We start from the raw sequence: 23,443 nt of genomic DNA on the forward strand, positions 1-23,443 counted from the left end.
AATATGTAAAGCCCAATTGTTCTTTTATTCAAAAGTCAGTGGCTAAGAGCTTGTCAATCAAAAGGTCGGCAGTTCAGCAGTTCGAATCCCTAGTGCCGCATAACGGGGTGAGATCCCGTTACTTACCCCAGCTTCTGCCAACCTAGCAGTTCGAAAGCACGTAAAAAATGCAAATAGAAAAATAGGAACCACCTTTGGTGGAAAGGTAACAGTGTTCCGTGTGCCTTTGGCATTTAGTCATGCCGGCCACATGACCACGGAGACGTCTTCGGACAGCGCTGGCTCTTTGGCTTTGAAACGGAGATGAGCACCACCGCCTAGAGTCGGGAACGGCTGGCACATATGTGCAAGAGGAACCTTTACTTTTACCTTTATTCTGCATTAGATAATTGTTGAACAAACCTTCCTTTCTGTTGAAGTACACAACACAGAGTTTAAAACTAAAATCATGGAGGAAGTTAGTTTAATTTAGCCACTAGAGCTCAGCTGGTGACTGAAGATTTCAATAATTCAGGTAATTTGATATAGTGCTTAGAGCACCAGGTTAGAAACTGGGAGACTGGGGCCAGTCAGTCTCTCACAGCCCTAGGAAAAAGGCTGCAATGGCAAACCATTTCTGAAATCTTGCCAAGAAAACTGCAGGGACTTGTCCAGTTGGCAGTTGCTAACACTGATTCGAAGGTGCACACATACATAAACACCACTGGATTATGTGAACACTGCTTTGGGCTTTCATATCTTTAGCTTTCTGTGAAAGATGCCCATAAAAGCATTTCCAAGCAGGGGATTAATTGACACTGACATTTATATCTGTGTATTTGGAAACAAGCCATTAGTAACTTTAAATTGTTTAAGAACAGCAACAATAGAGCCAATATCTTAGCTGTGTTATTAGTTGATCTTATTGATGTCAGAAAATGAGGGGTAAGTCCTGAGGAAAAAAAACCCAGCAGTCTGCAATGTGAGGAGATAATTGTATTATTGATCTTTAAGGATTATTGTTCTTGTGGGATTGGGAATTTATTAACAACTGCCTTGGCTCACAATCAATGAACTAGAACAAATTCCTCTCAGCCCCCTCATGGCGGAGCTTTATTAAATACATATTTACGTCCTGTATGAAATCAAAAATGGAATAACTTTTCCTAATTTAGGAAAATAATCCTTTGTGCAAAAAAAACCCCAACAATAATAGTGTGGCAAGAAGACAATAAGTATGGGTTGTTTTGTGAGGTGTGCCTTTTTAAATAGGCCATTCCTCATAATCATTCAGAAATCAGTATGTACCCCTGGAGATCATCTTTTTCTCTCCTGGTAGTAGTTTGCGCAGTTCGGGTGGCCTTTGCTCATTTCCCTATGAATGGTAATGGTGACCACCTCGGGCCACACAAAGCAATCTTTTAAAAAAGAAAATGTTTAACTATAACCACTGGGATTAGAACCACTGCTCCCTGTGTCATAATATGAATACCAATAAGACACAGGTCCGTGGAGCTCCCTGCTTGATTTGACAGATAAAGGATCACTTAGTTAATTAGAAGATGACATAGTGTGTTTGTGCCCCTTAGTTATACCTTGCCTTCTGCCTCATCCTTTTGTTTTCCCTATGTCCCCTCTTCCTTTTTTGACAAGCTAAATTACATCATTACTGGTGGTTTCGCTTGTTAAGCACACCAGAAACCGAGAATATTTTTAGCAGTAATGATATCCAGTTTCCCATCAGATTTATCTTTCCTTCAGAGACAGAAAGGAAAACACCAAGTTAGATGTTTCAAGCCTTTGATAAAATGTAGTAGTCACTAGCCTTCATCTGTATACTTTTAAAGAGATTATTAAACACAGATTGGGAAGCTGCTTCTTCAAACAGCCTGCACATTCGATATCACTTTCGGTATACGTCTTTAAGACCCCAGTCTTAAACCTCACATCTCTTTGTCTTGTTGTCCCCAGTTGGGTTATGATTTAAAGAGTTATTGTATATCACACATAAACAAGCTTCCCTATTTACAAGCCATATGGAACATTAACTGCACTGTACAACATGCATAAAGCTCGTCCATTTCAGAATCAGCACTTGAGCAAATAGATGTGTATCATCTAACATCAAACTCAATTCATAATTTAATGCTGATAAGAGAACAGGAAGTCCACAAACTCTTCTGATGAAGATATTTCTTCCTTGCCCTTTTATTTTAATATTTATCGAACTCCTATCCTAAAAGACAGAGAAATTGCTAAAAGGGTTTTGTAAGAATCGTATTGGGGAAGGAGCAAGTGTATTTATTAATTGATGGATCTTTTTACTTTGAGGATACATTCATGCATGTATGTAAAATGATTAAAATAATGTGCTCAACATCAAAAGCTCTAAGATCACATATTCAGTGGGGCTGCATACTTTTCAAAAATATTTTGGAAGAAGTGCTTTGGACCACTTATGAGTACACATCACCTCACTGCTATTAATTAAAATATAAGACTGCAATATATATATATATATATGCACTTAACTTTAAAAAACGTACTTGTTAAAGTTAATGTGCTTCTTCAAGCAGTAACACCTTTTATTTCGAACTCACAGAGAAGGCTTAAAAGTATCCACTTCAATAAAAAAAAAAAGACACTGTATGATTGTACTTGTACAATACCAAAACCACTTTTTTCAAATCATATTTGAAGTGTGCAAATCCTTAACATGGAGTGAAAAAGAATTTAATAGTCCATTGGTTTTCACAGTTCACTTAGAGAATCGAAGCCCTAAGAGAAAGAAGGAAGCAGGAGAATTCAATAGTAGAAAAGTAATGGTAAGGATAATTACCCAAGATGCTTTCATCTCATTAAGACTTGGGAAATCCACATGAAAGACTAATAGGTTGCTATGGTGTAGTAATATAAACTTGGGCCACAAATATTGAATCACAGATAAATATAGCTGGAACAGTCTTTTCCCTTGTTATTTCAAATGTCTCTATATTTGGATTCACTTATTGAACCAAAATAAGATTTGTTTAAAAATGATTGGCAAAATAAATTAACCAAGTTGGAAAGGACCTTGGAGGTTTTCTAGTCCAACCCCCTGCTCAAGCAGGAAGCCCTACACAATTTCAGAAAAATGGTTATCCAACATCTTCTTAAAACCTCCAGTGTTGGAGCATCCACAACTTCTAGAGGCAAGTTGTTCCACTGATTAGTTGTTCTGTCAGGAAATTTCTCCTTAGTTCTAGATTGCTTCTCTCCTTGATTAGCTTCCATCCATTGCTTCATGTCCTGCCTTCAGGTGCTTTGGAGAATAGCTTGACTCCCTCTTCTTCGTGACAACCCCTTAGATATTGGAACACCGCTCTCACCCTAGTCCTTGTTTTCATTAAACTAGACCATGGGTGTCAAACTTGATGCTTCACATTCCCATCATGTGATGCATCGTGAAGTTTTTTTCCCTTCATGGAGCAGGGTGGGCATGGCCTGTGTATGACGCATCCATCCCGCCAGTTTGACACCTCTGAACTAGACATACTCAATTCTTGCAACTGTTCTTCGTATGTTTTAGCCTTCAGTCTACTAATCATCTTTGTTGTTCTTACAACACAGGAAACCAATCTTCCCCATTCTTTAGTTGCCCTCTAAATTTGTGAATCTCAGTTCCTAGAATTTCCAACCAGTCTGAATCTGTAGTGACAATTTAGAAATTGAAATCTATGCATCTGCACACTGCTCAGGTTGGAGAAATCGGTGTTAAGCCTCTCAAGATATGCTTTATGTATATGCCACAGAGGCTTGATTTGCACAACATAGCCAAAATCCAACAAAGACTGTTAGAGTTTAATATGATATTTGAACTCGTTCTCTCCATATGGTATTTTTCAAATATTTGAAAATCAGTGATTTACAAGCTACTATATTTTGAAGCAAAATTATTTATATTTGCTTATATTCCATTTTTATTTATTTGTATCCCGCCTTTATTATTTTTACAAATAACTCAAGGCAGCAAACATACCTACAACACCCCTTCTTCCTCTATTTTCTCCCCAACAAGAAACCTGTGAGGTGGATTAGGCTGAGAGAGCGTAATTGGTCCAAAGTCACCCAGATGGCTTTCATAGACTTTTGCTGATTAGGACTAAATGTTTATATTTTGTTTATTGATAAGAGAGAAGATGTTGGAAGGAAAAAAACCTTTCATTGAAATATCAGAGAAGATGATCTGTTACTGAACATATTAGTACTTGTCTTGATGGAGGTAGATATCAGTGTGTGTGTGTGTGTGTGTGTTTTCTTCTTCTGTATTTTTTATTATATTTTTCTTAGTTTGTATTATCTTTTATCTTTGAATGTATAAACTTCAATAAAAATTATCATTAGAATTCTAATATTTCTTGTGATGTCTCTTTCCTAAGCTGGTCTACCTTGAAGGGTTGAACAACTACAGAGCTGGCCAAATTATCTATATGGAAGTTTTATTAATATTAAAGATAAATTTGAAATCATGGAATTAGAGATGAAAATATGGCATAGTAAATCCTATCATTTTTTTTTTTAATTTGATTTATATGCCGCCCTTCTCCGGAGACTCAGGGCGGCTTACAATGCGCTAAGCATTGTAAAAATTTGTTACTAAAGTTAAAATGTTATTATTTTATTTGGTTGTACCAGAATTTTTTATATTTTGGTATAAACAATAAATGTCTATGGGATCATCTGAGATATTTTATTGATTTACTACAGCCTTTTAACCTATGATATATTTACAGTATATATCCTGTTTTCCTGAAAATAAGACATCCCTTGACAATAAGCTCAGTTGGGCTTTTGAGCGCGTGTGCTAAAATAAGCCCCTCTCGCCCCCGAAAATAAGCCCTCTCCGAAAATATTTAAACATGTGCAACCAGTCCCTGCCATTTCCTCTGGTTAGGGTTAGGAAGGCAAAGCTGAAAATCAGGTAAGACTGCAAGAGGAGCCCTGTCTTGCTCCATGTGCACCAAAATAATAAGACCTCCCTGAAAATAAGGCCAAGTGCTTATTTCGGGGTTCCAAAAAATATAAGACAGGGTCTTATTTTGGGGAAAACACAGTATTATGAAGCACTCTTCTGTTGAAATATACAAAAATCTCAATTATTGGTTTTCCCTTCTCGTTTATCATGGTATAAGTAACAATCTTTCCATAAAAATATTCTGAAAATAATAATAAGTTTTCATAATTTTATTTAAAAAGGGAGGTTGGGCAGGTTACTTGCTTGCTTCTGTGATGTGAACATAAAAAGAATATTTCCAACAAATGTTTCCAAAGGGTATTTTTTATAATTACAATTGGTTTATAAGATTCCAGAGAAAAGATGAGAATATTTGATTGATTCTTTGAAAATATAACTTTGAAAATATATAATATAATTTTATTGAAATGAAAAGCAGATGTAAAACCTTGGAAGCTCTGGATGAGATACAGGAAATGAGGGGCCCACCAGAGATCATGAAGGATATTATCTTGTCCACTCTGATCTAGGCTATTCTATCAATATTGTAGGACTGTCTATTTTTATTTGCCTGGCTTTCATGAAGATGTAGCAGCTTGTTGCTGGCATTTCTTAGCATGCTAAAATTGGCTCCCGGATTGATCATTAACAGTTTTTTAATTTAAAATAAATACATGTGTAAATAAATCTAATGATCTTTTCCCAGTTGCCCACTCAGAGATTGCCAAAACTTTACATTATCAATGGGGCATTTTGTGGGTGTTCAACTGTATAGTATACAGTACTAAATCATGGATAACATCTTTGTATTCATGGGAAGACCTGAGATGAAATAACATGGATCTGCTTACACAGAGCAGTTGTAATTCCTGAATTGTAACAAAATAGCTGCAGGAACTCATTGCACTCGTTTAGTCACTGTCAATGACAACTGTAAACATGAAACTTTCTTGATTTTAATTGTGCAGGAATAACAGGACAAAGGAGGCTGGCAGGCAATGCTTTTAAACCAGCGAGGAGATAAAAGTTGGATGGAGGCCATCTGCTTGGTGTAACTGTGGTTTGAAAGGCATCACTTCAGAACTATAGTTATAATGAAAAGGTTGACCTCTGCCTAAGTATTTGAGGACAGGTAAAATGCTGTAGGGAGTGGAGACGTCATCCCTCCATTTCTGAGCCTCAGACTGATTGGATTCAGGTCAGCTTTTATCACAAACTTTCTTGATTCAAAAGAGTTTTGACTGCCGAACATGAAGCACACACAATTTCCCATTGATTTGCTAGCCAGAGCCTTAGGTTCAAAATAAATGCTTTCAGACAAATAATTCTTTATTTATGATTATTTCAAATAGGTTTGGAGAGTGTGTGGGGAGATTCAACCACCATATTTGCTTTCAAAATTATTTGAAATGAGATTTCAGAGCCCATATGTTGAAGAAAGTATATTGGGTAAATACTAAAAGTAAAGGAAATCTTCTCACTTAAGAACACAATCAAGATTGCTCTTCTTGGTGGCTTCACTTAAAACTGAATTCATTCCAATAGAGGGCAGTAGTGTCGCACTAGACAGTAATGAAACTTATTCCATGGAAGGAATAATGTTTGCCTGTTTGACACGCACACATTCACTTTTACATGAATTAATTCCTTCAGGTAGAAAAATAATTAATAGAGTTAATTCAGAATAAAACAATATTCCTACAACTACACAGAATAAGAAGGATTTCTCAGGTAGTCTGCATTTTAAATATCCTTTTGAAAAAGAGAGATATTGTAGCTCTGCATGAAGGTAATGAATGTCTGGGACGGGAGATAATATTATTCTTGAAGATCCCCATAATCCAAAAACAAACTTGCGGGTTTTGAATATTCATTTTTAATGCATTTCAAATATTTATTTGCCAAAACTGTTTGCGAAAAGTATCCTGCCTTTGATTTTTGCTAGATTCTAATCCAGTAAACTACTTAATTGCACTGTGACTAACTCAAACACATGGTTTTGAGTATTCCTGTCCAGCATATCAAAGAGGATAAAATTGAACAAAAACTGCTGTTATTTACTTACATAGCATGTGTCAAATCCAGAAGGTTTCAGAAGTATTGTAATTTTTATAAGAACAAATCTGTCAGCGCCACTCTTTTTTTAAAAAAAATTCCACTTACTGTGAATATTGCAACAAAGTTTTTTTGTTGTTGTTTTTTTTACAAATCTTCCATTTAATTAATGAATATTAGATCTGTGCAGTGTTAAAAAGTGAATCAGTGGGGATATTTTGGAATATGAACATAAGCGAAAAAGCAACTTTAATTTTTTTCAACTTTTTGCCTGAATCTTTTGCTTTTTTAGTGAGTCATCTGTTTAAAGCAGCCATGTTTTTGTTTCAAGCTGAAATAGAAGCCTGAAAAAAGATATAGCTGTTTTAAAGTGGTCTTATTCACCTGCTTCTTTGAATCCTGAAGAATATATTTCGTTTCATTTACAAAGCATGTAACACTAAAGACAGTAATTTTTAACTCATGTAATATCTACTTTTTTTACAGTTTTATTAGTTTACAATATAAAATACAAAAATACGAAAGCGAATAGTAGGAAAATTTAGGGAGGAAAAGGGGAAAGGAGAAGTGTAGGGAAAAAATGAAGAAAAGGGGGAAAAAGGCATTGAGGTCTAACTCCCTCTGGTGTTAACATCAAATCTCAAATTTTTAATTTTACATAATAGTATAAAATAGCAGTTTCTATAATAACTAATCCATTCAATGAATAAAACCTAAAATCAGAGATTCATTTTTTTCCCCACTTCAAGCACAAAGTCCAGAAATGGTTTCCAAGTAGAAACAAAAATACTAAAGTGTTGTTTTTTTCTTTAATCAAAGCAGTCAATTTAGCCATCTCTGCTAATTCCATCAACTCTTGCAGCCATTTATCCATTGTGGGGATCGAAATGTCCTTCCATCTTTGTTAACTCATACAATATCTGTTTTATACAGAATGAAGCTGGTTTATCTATAAATATTGGTTCAGTGATTGGAGGATTGTTCTGTATTTCAGTCTGATCTTTTCCACTTTAATTGAAAACTAGACTCTGAACCTGGGATTCTAATATGAAAAGTAGACAGTTATCTCTTTCTTATGTCTACAGGAGATGATTATGTGGTAACTATTTCAGCACTAAAGCCGCATAGTTATGTGGAATTTTAACATACCATATTTTTCGGTGTATAAGATTCACTTTTCCCCAAAAGTGGGTGGAAATGTCTGTGTGTCTTATAGAGTGAATGTTGCCTAAGCCCTGCCCACCCACTAGCCCCCACCCTTCGGTCTCTGCCTCCCAGCAATTTGCCTCCTCACAGCAAACAGCCTGGTCAGCTTCAGCACAGCCTGATTTAGCATGACCAGCTGATTGGCAGTTGGCTCTGCCTCCTGGAATACTGCCTATCAGCTGTTCCAGGCTGTGGGGATCACCACCACCCATCGCCGCTGCCACCTATCGCCGCCTCTGCGCACCCCATTTTTAGCCTCTACATGTCCCATTTTTGGCCCATTCTAGGCAGCAGGGATAGGCGGTGGCGGCAGCAATGGGCGGCGACAGGCAGTGGTGATCCCTGCAGCCTGGAACAGCTGATAGGTGATATTCCAAGAGGCCGATCCAACTGCCAATCAGCTGCTTGTGCAAAATCATGCTGTACTGAAGCTGACCAGGCTGTTTGCTGTTTGCTGCAAGGAGGCAAATTCCTGGGAGGCAGAGGCAGATTTTTTTTTCTTGTTTTCCTGCCCAAAAGTTAGGTGCGTCTTATAGTCCAGAGTGTTTTATAATCTAAAAAATACGGTAATTTTGGTTTAAAAAAGATAAAGATCTCGTGCAAATTTCAGATGAAAGAGTGCCATCTAAATATATTTATTTATATTTGTTTCTCCTTTCTCCTTGTAAATGTATTTATATAAAAATGTCCCTGTAGTCACTTTGGAAATTATAATAATCTGGGACAGAAAACTTTCTTTTAAATATCATTTTCCAAAGCATGGAAATTTACAATTGCATAATATTGAAAGCTTCTGGAGACTGTCTTCCATCAGCTTAAGTAGAGAAGGACTGACTTTTATAGCAATCAAGAGCCTTATATGAGATCACAAATAGGCAAAGAAGATAACATAAGTAAACAAATAAATCAACTTAATAAGGAACTAAGGACAATTTACACTGAAAATAGTGATGAGGCTCTTGTAGTATACTTTACCAGAAGCTATCAAAAAGTCCATAGAACAATTATCCCTAGGCTGCTGCTGGTATCACACAGATTTGTGGTCTATAGAAATGACACTAAACAACATTGACATGACAGCAACAATGTGATGAGGGCACAAAAGCCAGGAAATGTAGGAGCTGGAGGATAATTAAACTGATGATAATAAGATATCAGATTGGGGCTGCAACTAGATGGCAATGAAGTAATATTCGTACTGTCCACTAGGATGTTTGCAACCCAAATCTTGTAGCCATATAGCAACTTAAGAGGAAAATGAAAATTCTGTTCAGCATAGGAGGACTAAAATTGGCATTAGATGTATCTTCATAGATTTTGCCTTTGGTGTCATTTTTCTTGCATTTTGCCAGTGCCTCCAATTATTCATAAGTTTAAAAAAACCTTCCATCTTCACAAATGACTAGTCTCTAATTATAAAGAGCCAAACTCTAATGACAGTCATAAGAGTTTTATGAGCATAGGAAAGACCTGATAAATAGCCTTATTGATGGTGGAATACATTCTTCACATGGATTTATAGTTATTTCAGAGTTGATTAGGTTGCCCAATTTCTGTGGCTGATTAAAAATAATTTTGTATGGAAATGAAAAATCTAGATTAAGAAATAAATGCTATTGCTCAAAGACATGTATGTTTTTTCTTTTTACTTTGTTTCCAAGAGTGGTCATCATCATTAAATGAACTCAGCATATATAAATGGTATGATTTATTACAAAGGAACAGCTGCTCATGTGTTCTGCCCTCTTTTCATATGAGAAATGTTCAGAATGAAAGAGAGTTAATTAGGCTATTGATACAGTCAGCCAAACGTACATTGCTCCCAACATATAAGAAGCCACTTTCCTCAAATCCTCATAAGGAACATACATATTATAATACAAGTTAATTTAAGAAGTAAAAATATATTAAGATTAAGAGTTGGGTGCAAAATGAAAAAGCCAAATCTGTTTATGCTTTTTTGCTTGAATTACTGACTTGATTCCTAGCCATGTGGACCTTATTTCATGGACGTTGCATAGTTGAATGAATATTTGTTAACAAGAACATGAAGTGTCAGTTTCTTGACTTATCCTCCCAACTGATATTATGGAACATTTTAAAAGTATACTCTGATGTTCTAATTTGTATTTCTGACGGGCTGCTTACATGTGATACCTATTTTGTTTCATTTTCTTAATAATGCTAAAATAAACTGATGGTTTATTTCAGTTGCAACTGGTGCAATGTCATTCAGATCCTGGAGAGGTAGATATTGAAACTACATGGTGATGCAGCAAATGCAGAAGAGCATATACACTATGACACAAGAGAGGGAAAATTTACCATGCAATTTAATACATCTCACTGGGCACAAAATAGCATTGTAAGGTCACTACCTAAGAATGCAAGACTCAGTAAGTGCAGGATTAGACAAGTCTTCTCAACACTGTCTTCTTAGCACTTTACCCAATACTTGTTATCCTGAGTAATACTTTCCATGCTCAGTGTTTCCAGTGTTTAAGAGATAAATTTCTCCTACAGAACAATTTCTTTCTTTGCATTAATAAATAGGTTACTAGAGATTGTGAGTCTTCCTACCACTGCCGTAAATTATCTGAAAGCATGCAGATCACATTCATAAAAATGACAGTATGTTCATCTTCATAGTAAATGAAACTTGGAAAAGTGAAGACATTAAGTGTACCATAACAGCTAACCTCACTACTCTATCTTTTAGCACATCATCATGGTGTGTCTTTTAACCCAGTGTACACTGAGATCAGCATAGCTAGCAAGCAAGATATGGGCCTCATTGGAGCATTTCAACTGAAAGTTGTCCTTTATATGATGCAATATATTTACAATATAAATGTTTATTTGAAAGTACATCATTGTACAACCTTAGATTATTCACATTTCATGTGGCTTTCATACGGAATATAAAATATCATTTGGTGAGCTAAGCTAGCAATCATATTTCTATAAGGAATACAATGGGAAAGTTCCATTTTAAACTCAGAAGTTTATTGCCAGTTTGGGACAGGCTTTTATCTGTTGCAATCTTGTGGTATATCTAAAAAAAAATGGTCCTCCATGTATGTTAGCAAAGAAATAAACTTGCAAGTCATCACTACATATTCAGGGGGATGAATCATCTCAGGAATAGAAGAAGTGTTGCTGGAATTCTGGGTGAGCTCTAGAACTTAGCAGAGGTGTAAACTAGATTCTAGTTCAGAAGGTATTTTAATTGCTAGAATGCCCACGTTTTTCTGTGCCCCATTTTATCTTCACAACAAACCCGTATGCTAAGTTAAGTTATAATGATTGGCCTAAAGTCATGAAGTCTAGTTCTGTACCTATAGTGTCAAACCATCTATCTCTCTGGTTAACTTATGAATAAGTCTTACATAACATATGAACCAATCCTTGGTATGTTGTAGCATAGGTATTGTGCTCTAATTATTTCTTGTCGGTGCTTAACCTGAGGGCAAGAATTTAGACAAAGACAGTATGAAGTATTTATCAGATGAAGGCAATAAATCAGTATGTCTTGATGCATCTGAATAGCCAAGTGTGTTACAAGTGAAATTCTAATTTATAGGTTGAATGCTTGAAGAGAATTTATAACAGTCACTATCCATTTTGAACACATATTGTGGGCTTTAAAGGAAGCTGCAGTATCTTCTTCTGTTTTTTATATATACATAAATACAGCATAGCTATACAATATTATCTGATATCATTAGGTGCTGTAACCACATTCTAATTATTATGATACTAATGGGAATTGAGGTATAATAAACTTTGCTATTATGGGATTCTCTGGTAATAATTGGCTTTAAAAAAAGGTTCAGGTTGTCTTCCTCCCAATTTTCACAGCACAGAACAGTGTTTCTTGACCTTAGCAAGACCTTTAAGTTGTGTGAACTCCCAGAATTCCCCCACATCCTGACTAGGATCCTTGGGAATTGAACTCCACACATCTTAAAGTTGCTGGTGTTGAGAAACATTATTCCAGAGGGTCCTCGGTCTTAAATACTTTTGTTCAACATCTGGCATCTTCACAACAGACTTTTCTTTAGTTGTAGCTGAATCCTTTTAAATATTCGTTGTTTTTCTTAACTTTGCTGCATAGGTTAATATTGCCCATAATAGTTGTGTTTCTGCAGCAGAAGTGTTTGGGATATGACTTACATTTAAAATGTACTTTTAATCTGCTTAAGTATGCTAAAAAATTATCCTTAGGGACTACAGTAAAATGCAGTTGTGTTTATTTGTAATTGCTACAAAATGGTTTACAGAATTGTTAGTGTCTTTTATTATGCCCTGCTACTGAAGTGCTTGCTTGTTAATTAGAGAAATTTCAGCTGTCATAGGCAGCAATTATAGCCTCCGTATCTTTGCCTGTTATGAATAGTCAATGAGAGCTGATTAATATGCATGAATAGCAGTATATAGTGTGTGCATTGGACTAAAGCAGGAGAGGGAGGGTTGTATACCGTGAGAGGGCGTGTGTTAAGGAAGAAGGCAGAGCAGTGATCAGAGCATCTCCACTCCGAGTCCGTTCAGTTTCATCTGATTATCTTGTGTGTGCCAGAGGAGTATTTGCCTGCATGCTTGGAAACAACAACTTTCTGGCTCTCACAGCAAATAAGGAAGACTCTTTTTCTGAAACATGGGATGCAGCTTGTGCTCTCTTCAGAAGCAAGAAGAACAATACAAATTACTGTATGAAGTTTGCCAGGTAATCCTGTTTTTTGCTTCCAATTGCAAGGATGAGGGTACATTAACTTATCCTGGTGATAACTGGTGGTAGTGGTTGCTAGAACAGGGTGAAGGAATGAATGGGGAATTTTAATTGATTTCCTCAGTGAGATTTCTTTCTTACTTCAGTGGAAAGGTTTGGGCATCTTGTTTTGCAGCATGCCTTCTGACAGAAGTTTAAATATTTGTTGAAATGCACAAACCTATCACTACACTAGGGGATGTTATTCCCACTGGAAGGTTTTTTTAAAAAAAAAACCCATCAGCCAGGTGAGCTTTGGTTAAGCTCTCTGTACAATTTTGGAGTAAAATGAATTATGATTGACAGATTACATTGGAAGCTTTCTGTTTACCAATAATATTGTAGTATTTGTTTCTACAGGTCAAGTACATTGATTTACTTACCTATAAGAATCAGATCAATGATTGATGTCGGAGTCACAAATTGTGGGAAAGATGGCTCTATAAATAAAATGAATAAATGTTTCCTCAAATACTTACCCAAGTTGTACTCTTAGATTCCAGAAATCTGTGAGTCATTGGTGGGTAGTTCTTTCAGAATTGTTTTTATACCATTTGATAAAATTGCTTGTTCCAAGTTCCCAAGAAAGAGGAAACAAAGCTTTTAATAATAATTAATCCTTTTTGGGGACTTTTTTTTCTCCTTTTCACATTGGTTGCTCTGCCTGTTAAGTTCTTTCTGAAGTTCCTTCTGAAATATCCATTACAACCTACTATAGATTTGTACTCATGATAAAGGAAGATGCTGTCAAAGAAACCATAATTGTGAAAAGAAAAAGAGCTATTTGATAGCAGAAACTATTTTAACTTCTCTTTATAAAAAATATTTACAAGCTTTGACAGATCAAAACCTCCCTTTAGAAATACATCTCATTATCTGTACGTAAGTAATGTGTGCACTGATTTTTATCTTACAAAGTAGTGTTTTACAAAATGAAAACACTTAAGTAGTTTAACAACAATGCTGCATGTATTGTTAAATACAAAATCTGGAGGATTTTTTTTTATACTTGCCAGCAGAGGGTGTTATTGTAAATCATTGAAAAAGGTGATTTTTCATAGCATTCACAATGTAGTGTAGAAAATGGATATTGTTCTATTGCTGGCAGAAATAGAAAATGAATAGAATTGCTTTTTAAACCCTCCTATGGATGTATTGCCTGTCCTGAAAGATGCAATTAATCCAGAAATGATTTTGTAAGTACAAACACGACATTGAGCTCACTGTCAGGATGCTTTACAATAGCTGTCTACGTCCCTTTTATAAGCAGTTTCATTGTATATCTTATGTTTTAAACTAAAGTAAGAATTTTTTTTGCCTGTCATTCTGGCTTCAGAGGATAGAAAATATAGATTAGTATAATGAAGCCTTGATCCTAATTTAGCGGACTTCGGATGCAGTAGAGCAAATTTTCATTTTATATATTATCCTCAAAATAAGAAATATATCCATTGCATACAAATGAACTGGACAAGACAGTTAATTTTATCTTAATTTTATAACAGCCATGTGATGCAAATTGTTATTTGTACCAATTTCCATGATTTGTATAGTAACATCATTATGCAAATTATGTAAACCACCATAATAACATCCTTCCATATTTAACGGACACTTGGAAATAGCAAATACCCTTTCTCCCAGACCGTATACTAAAAGAACCATTATTATTTTATTATTATGTATTTTGTGGAAGGTGGGATTTTGGTTCTTTAGGGGTGCATTAGAGTATCAAGCCCTTACATCACATGAGCAAACTTATTTATTTATCTTACTTTTTATAGGGCCACCCACTTGTAGAGTGATTCTGAGCAGCTAATGGGGTAATAAAGCCTCACATTGCAAAATGGAATACTGAAAATATAAAATATAAACCACACTGAGGAGAAAACATATCAATCATATATTTATATTTACAGTTGGCCATGCATATCAATTTCCTGCTATAGGGATTTTTAAATCTATTACTCATACAATATCACAAACGATCTTCAACTTTGTCTGGCTATGAAAAAATATTTTTCAATGCAACAGATTCTCCTTCTCTGTATAACTTTATTATAAGCCTCTTATCTTAATTGGTTCCAGACAGTTGAGAGAACCTCTGGATAAGATTTGGGGACTTGATGAGAAATGTGCTATAAAGGGTAAAACTTGTGTTTTATCCACAATAAATCACAGTTCTCCCAAAGCAACAAATACAGCCGTGGTGGGCTGCTGCCGGTTGTAACTGGTTCGCCCAGCACCGTAAATGTGAGCGTGGGCCCGCTTGCTTTGCTCATGCACATGCCTGGATTCAGCACAGCAATATAGGATGGGACAGCACGGGGGCGGGTCGCAACTACCGGTTCACCCGAACTGGCAGCAGCCCACCTCTGAAATATAGTAATTTTTTCATTGTATATATTTTTTTCCAAAGTAGCCTTTCCCCCAAGATTCCTCTCTTCTCCCACACCCTTTATTTGTTGAGCAATTTGATCCACAATTACAATATTTTTTGATCTATAAGACGCACATGACCATATGACACACTCCTGTTTTCGGCCTCCACGCATCCCTTTTTTGACCTCCATGCATCCCGTTTTTGGCCTCCTTCGTGGAGCTGAAAACAGGGCACACAGAGGTCGAAAACTGCCAAAGGGTGGGGCCCGGCATATAGACGTGGCTTCAGCAATATTCGCTCCATAAGACACACAGACATTTCCACCCACTTTGGGGAGACAAAAAAGTGTATTTTATGCAGCAAAAAATACGGTAGTTAAAATGAAGTACTTGGGCTTCAACCAGTTTATAGTGTTACTTTTGAACCCTCTATTTTGCTGGATTTAAGATAATAGTCTTGGGCCTTTTGATAAGCTTTAGCAACATAACAAGTGATTTGTGTACTGCAAGTTAAAGGAATGCACAGTTTAAGAATAATCTCCTGTCCTTTCTTTAGAGTGCATGAATGTTCCTGTTTGTTTTTTTTTGTTGTTGTTTTTTTGCTTTAATTTATATACCGCCCTTCTCCGGAGACTCAGGGCAGCTTACAATGTGTTAAGCAATAACTCTATTTTTAGAGTACAGGAATAATTCCTGCTCCCCAAGCTATTCAGCAGTTGTTAGGATGATTACAAACAGCCAATCCATGGCTCAAGCAAACCATGGTTAGACCAGTTATGAAAGAAAGGAAAAGAGAAGGAATACCTACTACTTTGGCATGTGGTTATCATCATATTCCAAGAAAAGAATTTTCTTCTCTCTCAAGTACAATATACTCCTTGATCTTTCATGTGCTGCTTCAACTTTATCAAAATATTAATGGATACAGTTTCTCTAGTGCAGGGGTCACTAACCTTTCGGACCTCAGGGACCACTAAATTCATAATTTTAAATCCCGCGGACCACTAATACGATTTTTTTAAAAAAGATAAATAGTATTTAGTGCAATATAAAAAATGCAAATAATTTTTCTGCAGACCACCAACTTTTTCTTGCGAACCACCAGTGGTCCACAGACCACCAGTTGATGACCGCTCTAGTGGGTTGTGTGGAGGGTGGTTCACTACCAGAGAATTATTGGACAGAAATCCTATCTGAAACAAGTGTACTCAAGTGGCATAAACTAATGATGTGAAGAAAAATGAAAACTAAAATAATAACCAGATGACATAATTTCAAAGTGAATAGCAATCATTTATCTTTTTTTTTTTTTAAGAAACAGTGAAAGGGTCTTCGTGTCTGTGGGAGAGAGAGAGAAAGAGAGAGAGAGAGAGAGAGAGAGAAACCTAAAAGTGGAAATATTTTGATAAACTGTAATGACTTCATTTTATTTAATGTTTTAGAACTGTTTAAGGTTGTAAACATTAGCATATAAGGCAAAATATAATAGACTTACCCTAGCACATTGTCATTAAATTGTAACATGTAAATACTACTTGCTTTTGTGCCCATATGCAACAACTTAAGTATTGTTTCAAAACAGGATGAAAACATACATGGTTAATATGAATAGCTGACCCTATCCTAAAGTCCAAGAATGCAAATGCTACAGAGCTAGAGGGATTCACGTGCAACAGTGTGTTCCAGATCACTCTACATAAGTGATGGCTAACCTTTTTGCCATCGCGTGCCAGGAGGGGGATGGGGGAGTCACGTGCACGCATTCCCACACTCATAATTCTTTGTGCCCCTCACATGCGACACCCCGCCCCCCCGCTCCCAGCACGTGATGGCCCGGTAGGCCCGTTTTTCTCTCTCACCTGGCTCCAGAGGCTCTCTATGATTCTGGGGAGAGTGAAAATGGCCTTCCCCACCCCTCGGAGGCCCTCCGGAGGCCAGAAATGGCCTGTTTCCCAACTTCCAGTTGGACAGGAAGTGACGTTTTTTGCTGTCCCCAGCCTCTAGAGCCTCATGTTTGACATTGGCTTTGTTTTCAAAGCACATATAGTATTCATGCATATTCATGGCATTTACGAGTTATTGTACATATATATTCTCTACAGTTACAACCATCTGAATGCAAGTTGTTACATGACAAAAGCTTAATTGTCAATGCTTTCTTGTACAACCTCTCTAGGAGTCTCTGCCATAGGTTCGCCATCACGGCTCTACATGTTTGACATTGGCTTTGTTTTCAAAGCACATATAGTATTCATGCATATTCATGGCATTTACGAGTTATTGTACATATATATTCTCTACAGTTACAACCATCTGAATGCAAGTTGTTACATGACAAAAGCTTAATTGTAAATGCTTTCTTATTCAGTTTGTTCTAAGGAGACAGTCTTTCGAAATTTGAAACCAAAATGTTCTCATGCTGCTCTAGACGTTACAGAAAGGTTTTATTTGGAGCGGTTGGGAAGTTCTGATTTGTTTTGTTTTTTGCCATTATCAACAATAAACAAGATTTCAATCGATGCTGGCAATCTGTGGCCCCATATGAAACTGGTGCTCCATATGTTTTGGAATTGCACCCAAAGAGCCTATCGCTATTGGTACTGTGTTTGCTTTCTTTTGTCGTAGTCGTCTTCTCAATTCTGACTTTGCATGCATTTGTTTTTAAGGCTTGGTCTTGTGGAGGCAGAATTAGTTTCTCTGTCTCTTTCTTCAACTTTCCTACTCCATTGCCAGATCTGCTTTGCCTGCTATTTTGTTTATGTACTGTCCATGTAACACTTTGACATGTCATGTCTCTTTTCTGTTCTTCATTTGGTCTTTCCTGTAGACCAGCTTGATGTCTCCAGTAGTCAATAAGTCATCCTGGTATACTAGTTTCAGTGCATCTTCTTCATTGTCCTTCAGATCTTTGTTTTCAGTCTTTGAATATTTACAATAGGTAAACAACTTTTCTTCCAGTAGTCCTACAGCTGCTCAGCCAACAGTCAACAGGCAACATGCCTGTAGCCTGTTTGTCATCAGATGTCAAGGAATTCCAACTCTAGCTAGGTCCTTGTTGACCTCCACAACAACTGATCCAGTATGGCTTTCTGTAAATTACATAGCAATAGCACTTAGACTTATATACCACTTCATATTGCTCTCGTGTTTAAATTGCATAGCAATAGCAATTAAATGTATATACTGCTTCATAATGCTTTACAACCCTCTCATCTGCCCTGCCTACTCTGATAAGACTTGGCATATCTTCCTCAGAACATACAAGCCCCCAACCACATTTTATTTACTCCTCCCAGGAATTCTTCTGATTTATTATAATTAATTGTGAGAAACTAAGGTGATACTTTAGCTGAAGAGGACTTTTCAACTCATCAATGTCACATTATGAGTGAAAATCTATCAATCGTATTGTTTCCTGGTTTCCCATTCTGACAATACACGGAATTCAATACACACAATGTAATTCCAGACATAATTTTTAAGGAAAGAACATGTGTACATGTATGAACAATTCCAGCTATCGATTAATTTATTCATTGAGTTGATCAATTCTGGCCAAATTAATCAGTGAAGCTATTTTTAATAATGGTGGGTTTGTAAAGAAATTGAATAAAACATATAAAAACATTGGTGGCCAATAAAGAGAACACAGGGTGACTTTGAAGGACAGTCGGAAGCTCTGATACCAAGGCAGCAATCAGAGAAGCACAGTTTAAGCCTACTCCAAGAAGACTTGCTTAAGGAAATACTTTAGATAAGATTCTCCCCTAATTCACACAAGATAAAGTAAGGGAGGAGGGAAGCACAATCACTTGTAAAATTCTATTACTATAGATCCATGTTGGTGAACCCATGGAACACGTGCTGGAAGTGGCATGCAGAACCATCCGATCAGGGATGTGCAGCCTTGCTGGCTCCTCTTCCACATTCCTGTGCACACATGCACGTCAGTCAGTTGGCCTTCTCACACGCGGTATCGCCAAAACTCGGAAGAGCAGTGTTCCATCACGCATGTGTGAGACAGCACCCAAACTTTTAGGTTTATGTTACACACATGCGCAATGGCCAGCTGTTTTGTCGGGCATGCATCCATGCCATAAACCGGAACTTTGGATGTCAGCTCGCGCATGCACGATGGAACACTGCTCTTCTGGGTTTCGGCACTCCCATGCGCATGAAGGCCAGCGAGGCCACACAGTCCAGGCGGGATGGTTTTGCGTGCCATTTCCGGCATGCAGGCCAGCACGTGGTAATGTAAAAGGTTAGCCATCACTGCTATAGATAGTCCTCAACTTACAATCACAATTGGACCAGAGTTTTGGTCACTAAGCATTGCAATCTTTAAGCAAATCATGATGTGACTCTACAATCATTTTAACAAATCATGTAAAGTAAATCATGTGGTCATTAAATGAACCACCCAGTCATTAAGTGAATCAAGATTCTCCACTGGCTTTGCTTGTCCAAAGCTAGCTGGAAAGGTTGTAAATCATGATCATGTGACCATAAGATGCTGAAACTGATGTAAATGTGAACCAATTATCAGTGGCCAAATTGCAATTATGTGACCATGGAGGTGGGAGGACAAGTCACAACTCAAGTTTTCTGAGGTAACTTTGAACCATTGTTAAGCAAATGGTCATAAATTAAAGACAACCTATATACTTAGGCTCTTCTAATAAAAGTAATTTTAAACTTATATGGCATTGGTTCCTTAGTCTGGTCTACTCTGTCATGCAAAACAATTGTATGGAGTTTTTTTAATATATTTTTCTTCTCTCATAGATACTTTTAATGAGCCATTTTCTCCAGTGTACACAATATTTATTTATTTTTTATTTTTATTTGATTTGATTTTTATACCGCCCTTCTCCAGCAGGACTCAGGGCGGTGAACAGCCAAGGTAAAACATAGCATACAAAATTTAAAACAATTTAAAAAAGATATTAAATAGTTTCGGCCCACAATTTAAAATCAATTTCGAATTAAAACCGAAAGATGGGATCAAGCCAGCCCGGCTTGATAGTGTGTGAAGCTCTCTCCCATGTGTACAGAATTGTGTGGAGTTTTCTCTGATGGATGCATTTTATTAGATAAGTCCATTACAAAATCTGCAGGAAGGGAGGGAAAGTGAAAAATAAACGTTGATGCATCAGCCAGATGAACATCTCCAAACTTAAAAGAGTTCCAGGCATACAATATATATTTTGATAGCCCATTCATGTGTTAGCAATTCTGAGTATTAAAAACTTGGACATAGTATTTAATGTACTATCATTAGTGTCTATGGCATGGTTGGTAAATAATAACATTTTGGGAATTTGAGAAAGCAGTGAATTCCACCTGGAAAATGGACACATTTTTCATTAGAGAACAATGTAATAATAAAAGACAAGATCCTAAAGCCAAGGATTTTGTTGTAGACAGTTTTCTGCAGATGAAGTAGCTCACCATTCTCACTAGTGAGAGAGCTATAACTTTCTGAAAGATGGCTCATAATGATATTCATGTCTCTCTGTGGCTTAGAATCCATTCTTAATTAGAACATTTCAAGAAACTGGCAATAGGATTTTTCCTGTTCATTTATTTATAAATAATGCAATATTTTTGTTCAGTTATCTACAGAAAAATTCCTTTATATTTCATGATAGAAGGATTTTATGTATACATGGCTATGTATTGAAAAACAGCCCCAGCATGCATTAAAATAATAATAATAGTAATGCATAAAGACTAAAGTAACATGATAGATGTCTGTTCCACTATATTCCTTCGAAGAATTGTAGTATGTTTAGTTAAGCTAAAACATTAAACCAAAGATGATGTAGCTATTGTGCTTTGCTTATAAGAAAGCATCTTTCCTCCTTAAAATGATAAATGATTGGGTGAATAGATTTCACAATGTTTTTATACATCTGTTCAACGCTAGGAAGCAGGTGGCAAGAATTCACAGGGGAGGAAGCAGTGGGGACATTTACGTGACGCTTTACTGTCACATGTCAAATACTGGAAGGAAAAACAGGCATCAGGAGCAGAGGGGAAAGTACACGTTTAATAAATGGGTTGTGTTATGTTCATTAATAATGAAAAGGAAGGTCATGGCTCATTTTCAGGAGCACCAGAACAAGCAGTAAATCTGGGTACATTGAAACTGAGTCAATTGAAGGATGGTGCTGTAAAGCATTGATCCATATTTTCTGACTTGGCTACTCAGCCAGATTCTGACCCGGAGAAGAGTTTATGGTGAAGATGGTAGATTCAGATACCAATAGAAGATACTTCCCCAATGTATATTTATTTATATACTAATTTTTTATGCTGCCTATCTCTCCTACAAGGTGACTCTGTGCGACTTACAAATTAGTTAAAGTTAAAATATTATTAAGAACTATACTAAAAATCAAACTAAGAGAGCTAAGAGCCAGATAGGAAGGGGGTAAGGTTATTATAAGTCACCTCCATTTTTAAATAATTAAAAAAATAATTATTTTAAAAATTTATATGATCGGCCATCTCATAAAGTGACTCGATGAGGTACAACTAAGTTAAAAACAATAATGGATGGATGGATGGATGGATGGATGGATGGATGGATGGACGGATGGAAGATTGTCTACGTACTTCAGTTAACTCTTCTTGTCTTTCTATCCTGCCCATGGTTCTGTGACATAACTGTAAAATCTGAAAGCAGTTATCTTAAAGAACTCTGTTGAATATTTCCAAAGAAATTTCCCATTTGTCTCTGAAGTTACTTAATTGGTGAAAGTTGGCATCAGCTAACTTTCTAAGAGTTTCATGCAGGTTCATTATTTCTACTAGATGTTCAGTATACCAAGGGAAGAAATTGGCTGTGAACTCCAAATCAATAAATAAAAGTTTTCAGGTGTCTTTTTAACAATGAATGCATCATGAAGAGGAAAGCTCTCTTAAAATAAATGCATTTTGAGATAAGAGGATATTCTAGTGATACTTTCTCTGTGTCAATGTAAAAAACAATGCAGTCTTTTGTTGTTGTTAGAGAAAGGAATCATAGTATGTTTTAATGTATTGCAAATACTAGTAAGTTACTGGGGAATCAAAACCTAGCCAAGCCCATTAGTTGAGGCATGGGAAATAGTCCTTTCTTAGTCAAATGGTTTATCCATCTAGTTCAAAGAGAGGTGTTTCCCCCGCCCCCCATCTCCTATCTGATTCTTTGAAATGAACTTTCTGAAAGAAGATATGTCATACCATATCATGATTTTCCTACTCGCCGTTCAGACACTCCTCAGTCTGGGTTATGATCACTCCTATTTGCACAGCTGAGTGTCAATCAAATCCCTCTGGAGCTGCATCCACCTCACTTCCTGCTTCCTCCTCAGACTTTTTCACTCAGCCATTGCAATAGCATCGAGTGTCTGTCTTTCAGTTTTAATTTTATTCTTTATTTTACTTTTCCCTTTAGTAATTTGGCTTAATATCCTTCATTTATTACTGGAAAGTGCTGCGCTTCGACTGCCTTCACCTGGTGAGGTTTAAAGCGCATATCGGCGGTTTGGGGCTCCAGCCGCCGCTAGCGGCTTGGTTTGACTGGCGGTTTATTTCTAATTCATTGTTACCGCCATTTGCCGCCATTTGCAGCCATTTTGTTACCAGTCACTGTGCGAGGCTGTGGATTGATTTAGCGGCCATCGAATATATCGGCTTGAGTCCCTGCCGGCTGGCATACTCATTAGCCATTTTGGGAGATTGTGACTGCTCCGTTCAGCTGCAGCTTCAGTCCGGCCGTAGGCGCTGTGTTTCGCCTGGCTTAGGACTCGTGGAAATTCGCCTCGCGGGCCGCCATTTTGGGCCCTGACCATCGCCGCTGTTTTTGGCTGCTCCGAGGGCATAGCGACCTGGGCTTTGGTTTCCAGGGTCGCTAGGTTGCCGGCAGGTGGGGACGCTGTCCTGATCGTACCTGCAATTCACAACTATCTGCAGAAGGGTGCCTGAAAGTATCCAGGGAAGTACATATTGCTTAATTTTATTTACATTTATTATTATTAAAAAAAAAAAAGAAGAAGAAGAAGAAAAGGCCG

At 36.9% G+C, this 23,443-nt stretch overlaps 1 protein-coding gene across 2 annotated transcripts in view; it reads left to right on the plus strand.

The window, feature by feature from the left end:
* Positions 1-23,443, plus strand: part of PDZRN3 (PDZ domain containing ring finger 3) — a 218,508-nt gene that overhangs the window by 140,171 nt on the left and 54,894 nt on the right. Inside the window, exon 1 of one of the 2 annotated variants that reach the window (XM_034440557.3) lies at positions 12,783-12,959. The exons of the other annotated variant lie outside the window; for it this stretch is intronic. Within the exon in view, the coding sequence (XP_034296448.1) occupies positions 12,891-12,959 (69 nt within the window). The 5' untranslated portion in view covers positions 12,783-12,890. Of the gene's footprint in view, positions 1-12,782; positions 12,960-23,443 lie in introns of those variants that run through there. 2 annotated transcript variants of the gene reach the window in all.

The sequence above is a fragment of the Pantherophis guttatus genome, chromosome 2 (assembly GCF_059756535.1).
Source record: "Pantherophis guttatus breed Tessera chromosome 2, ASM5975653v1, whole genome shotgun sequence".
NCBI lineage: Eukaryota > Metazoa > Chordata > Lepidosauria > Squamata > Colubridae > Pantherophis > Pantherophis guttatus.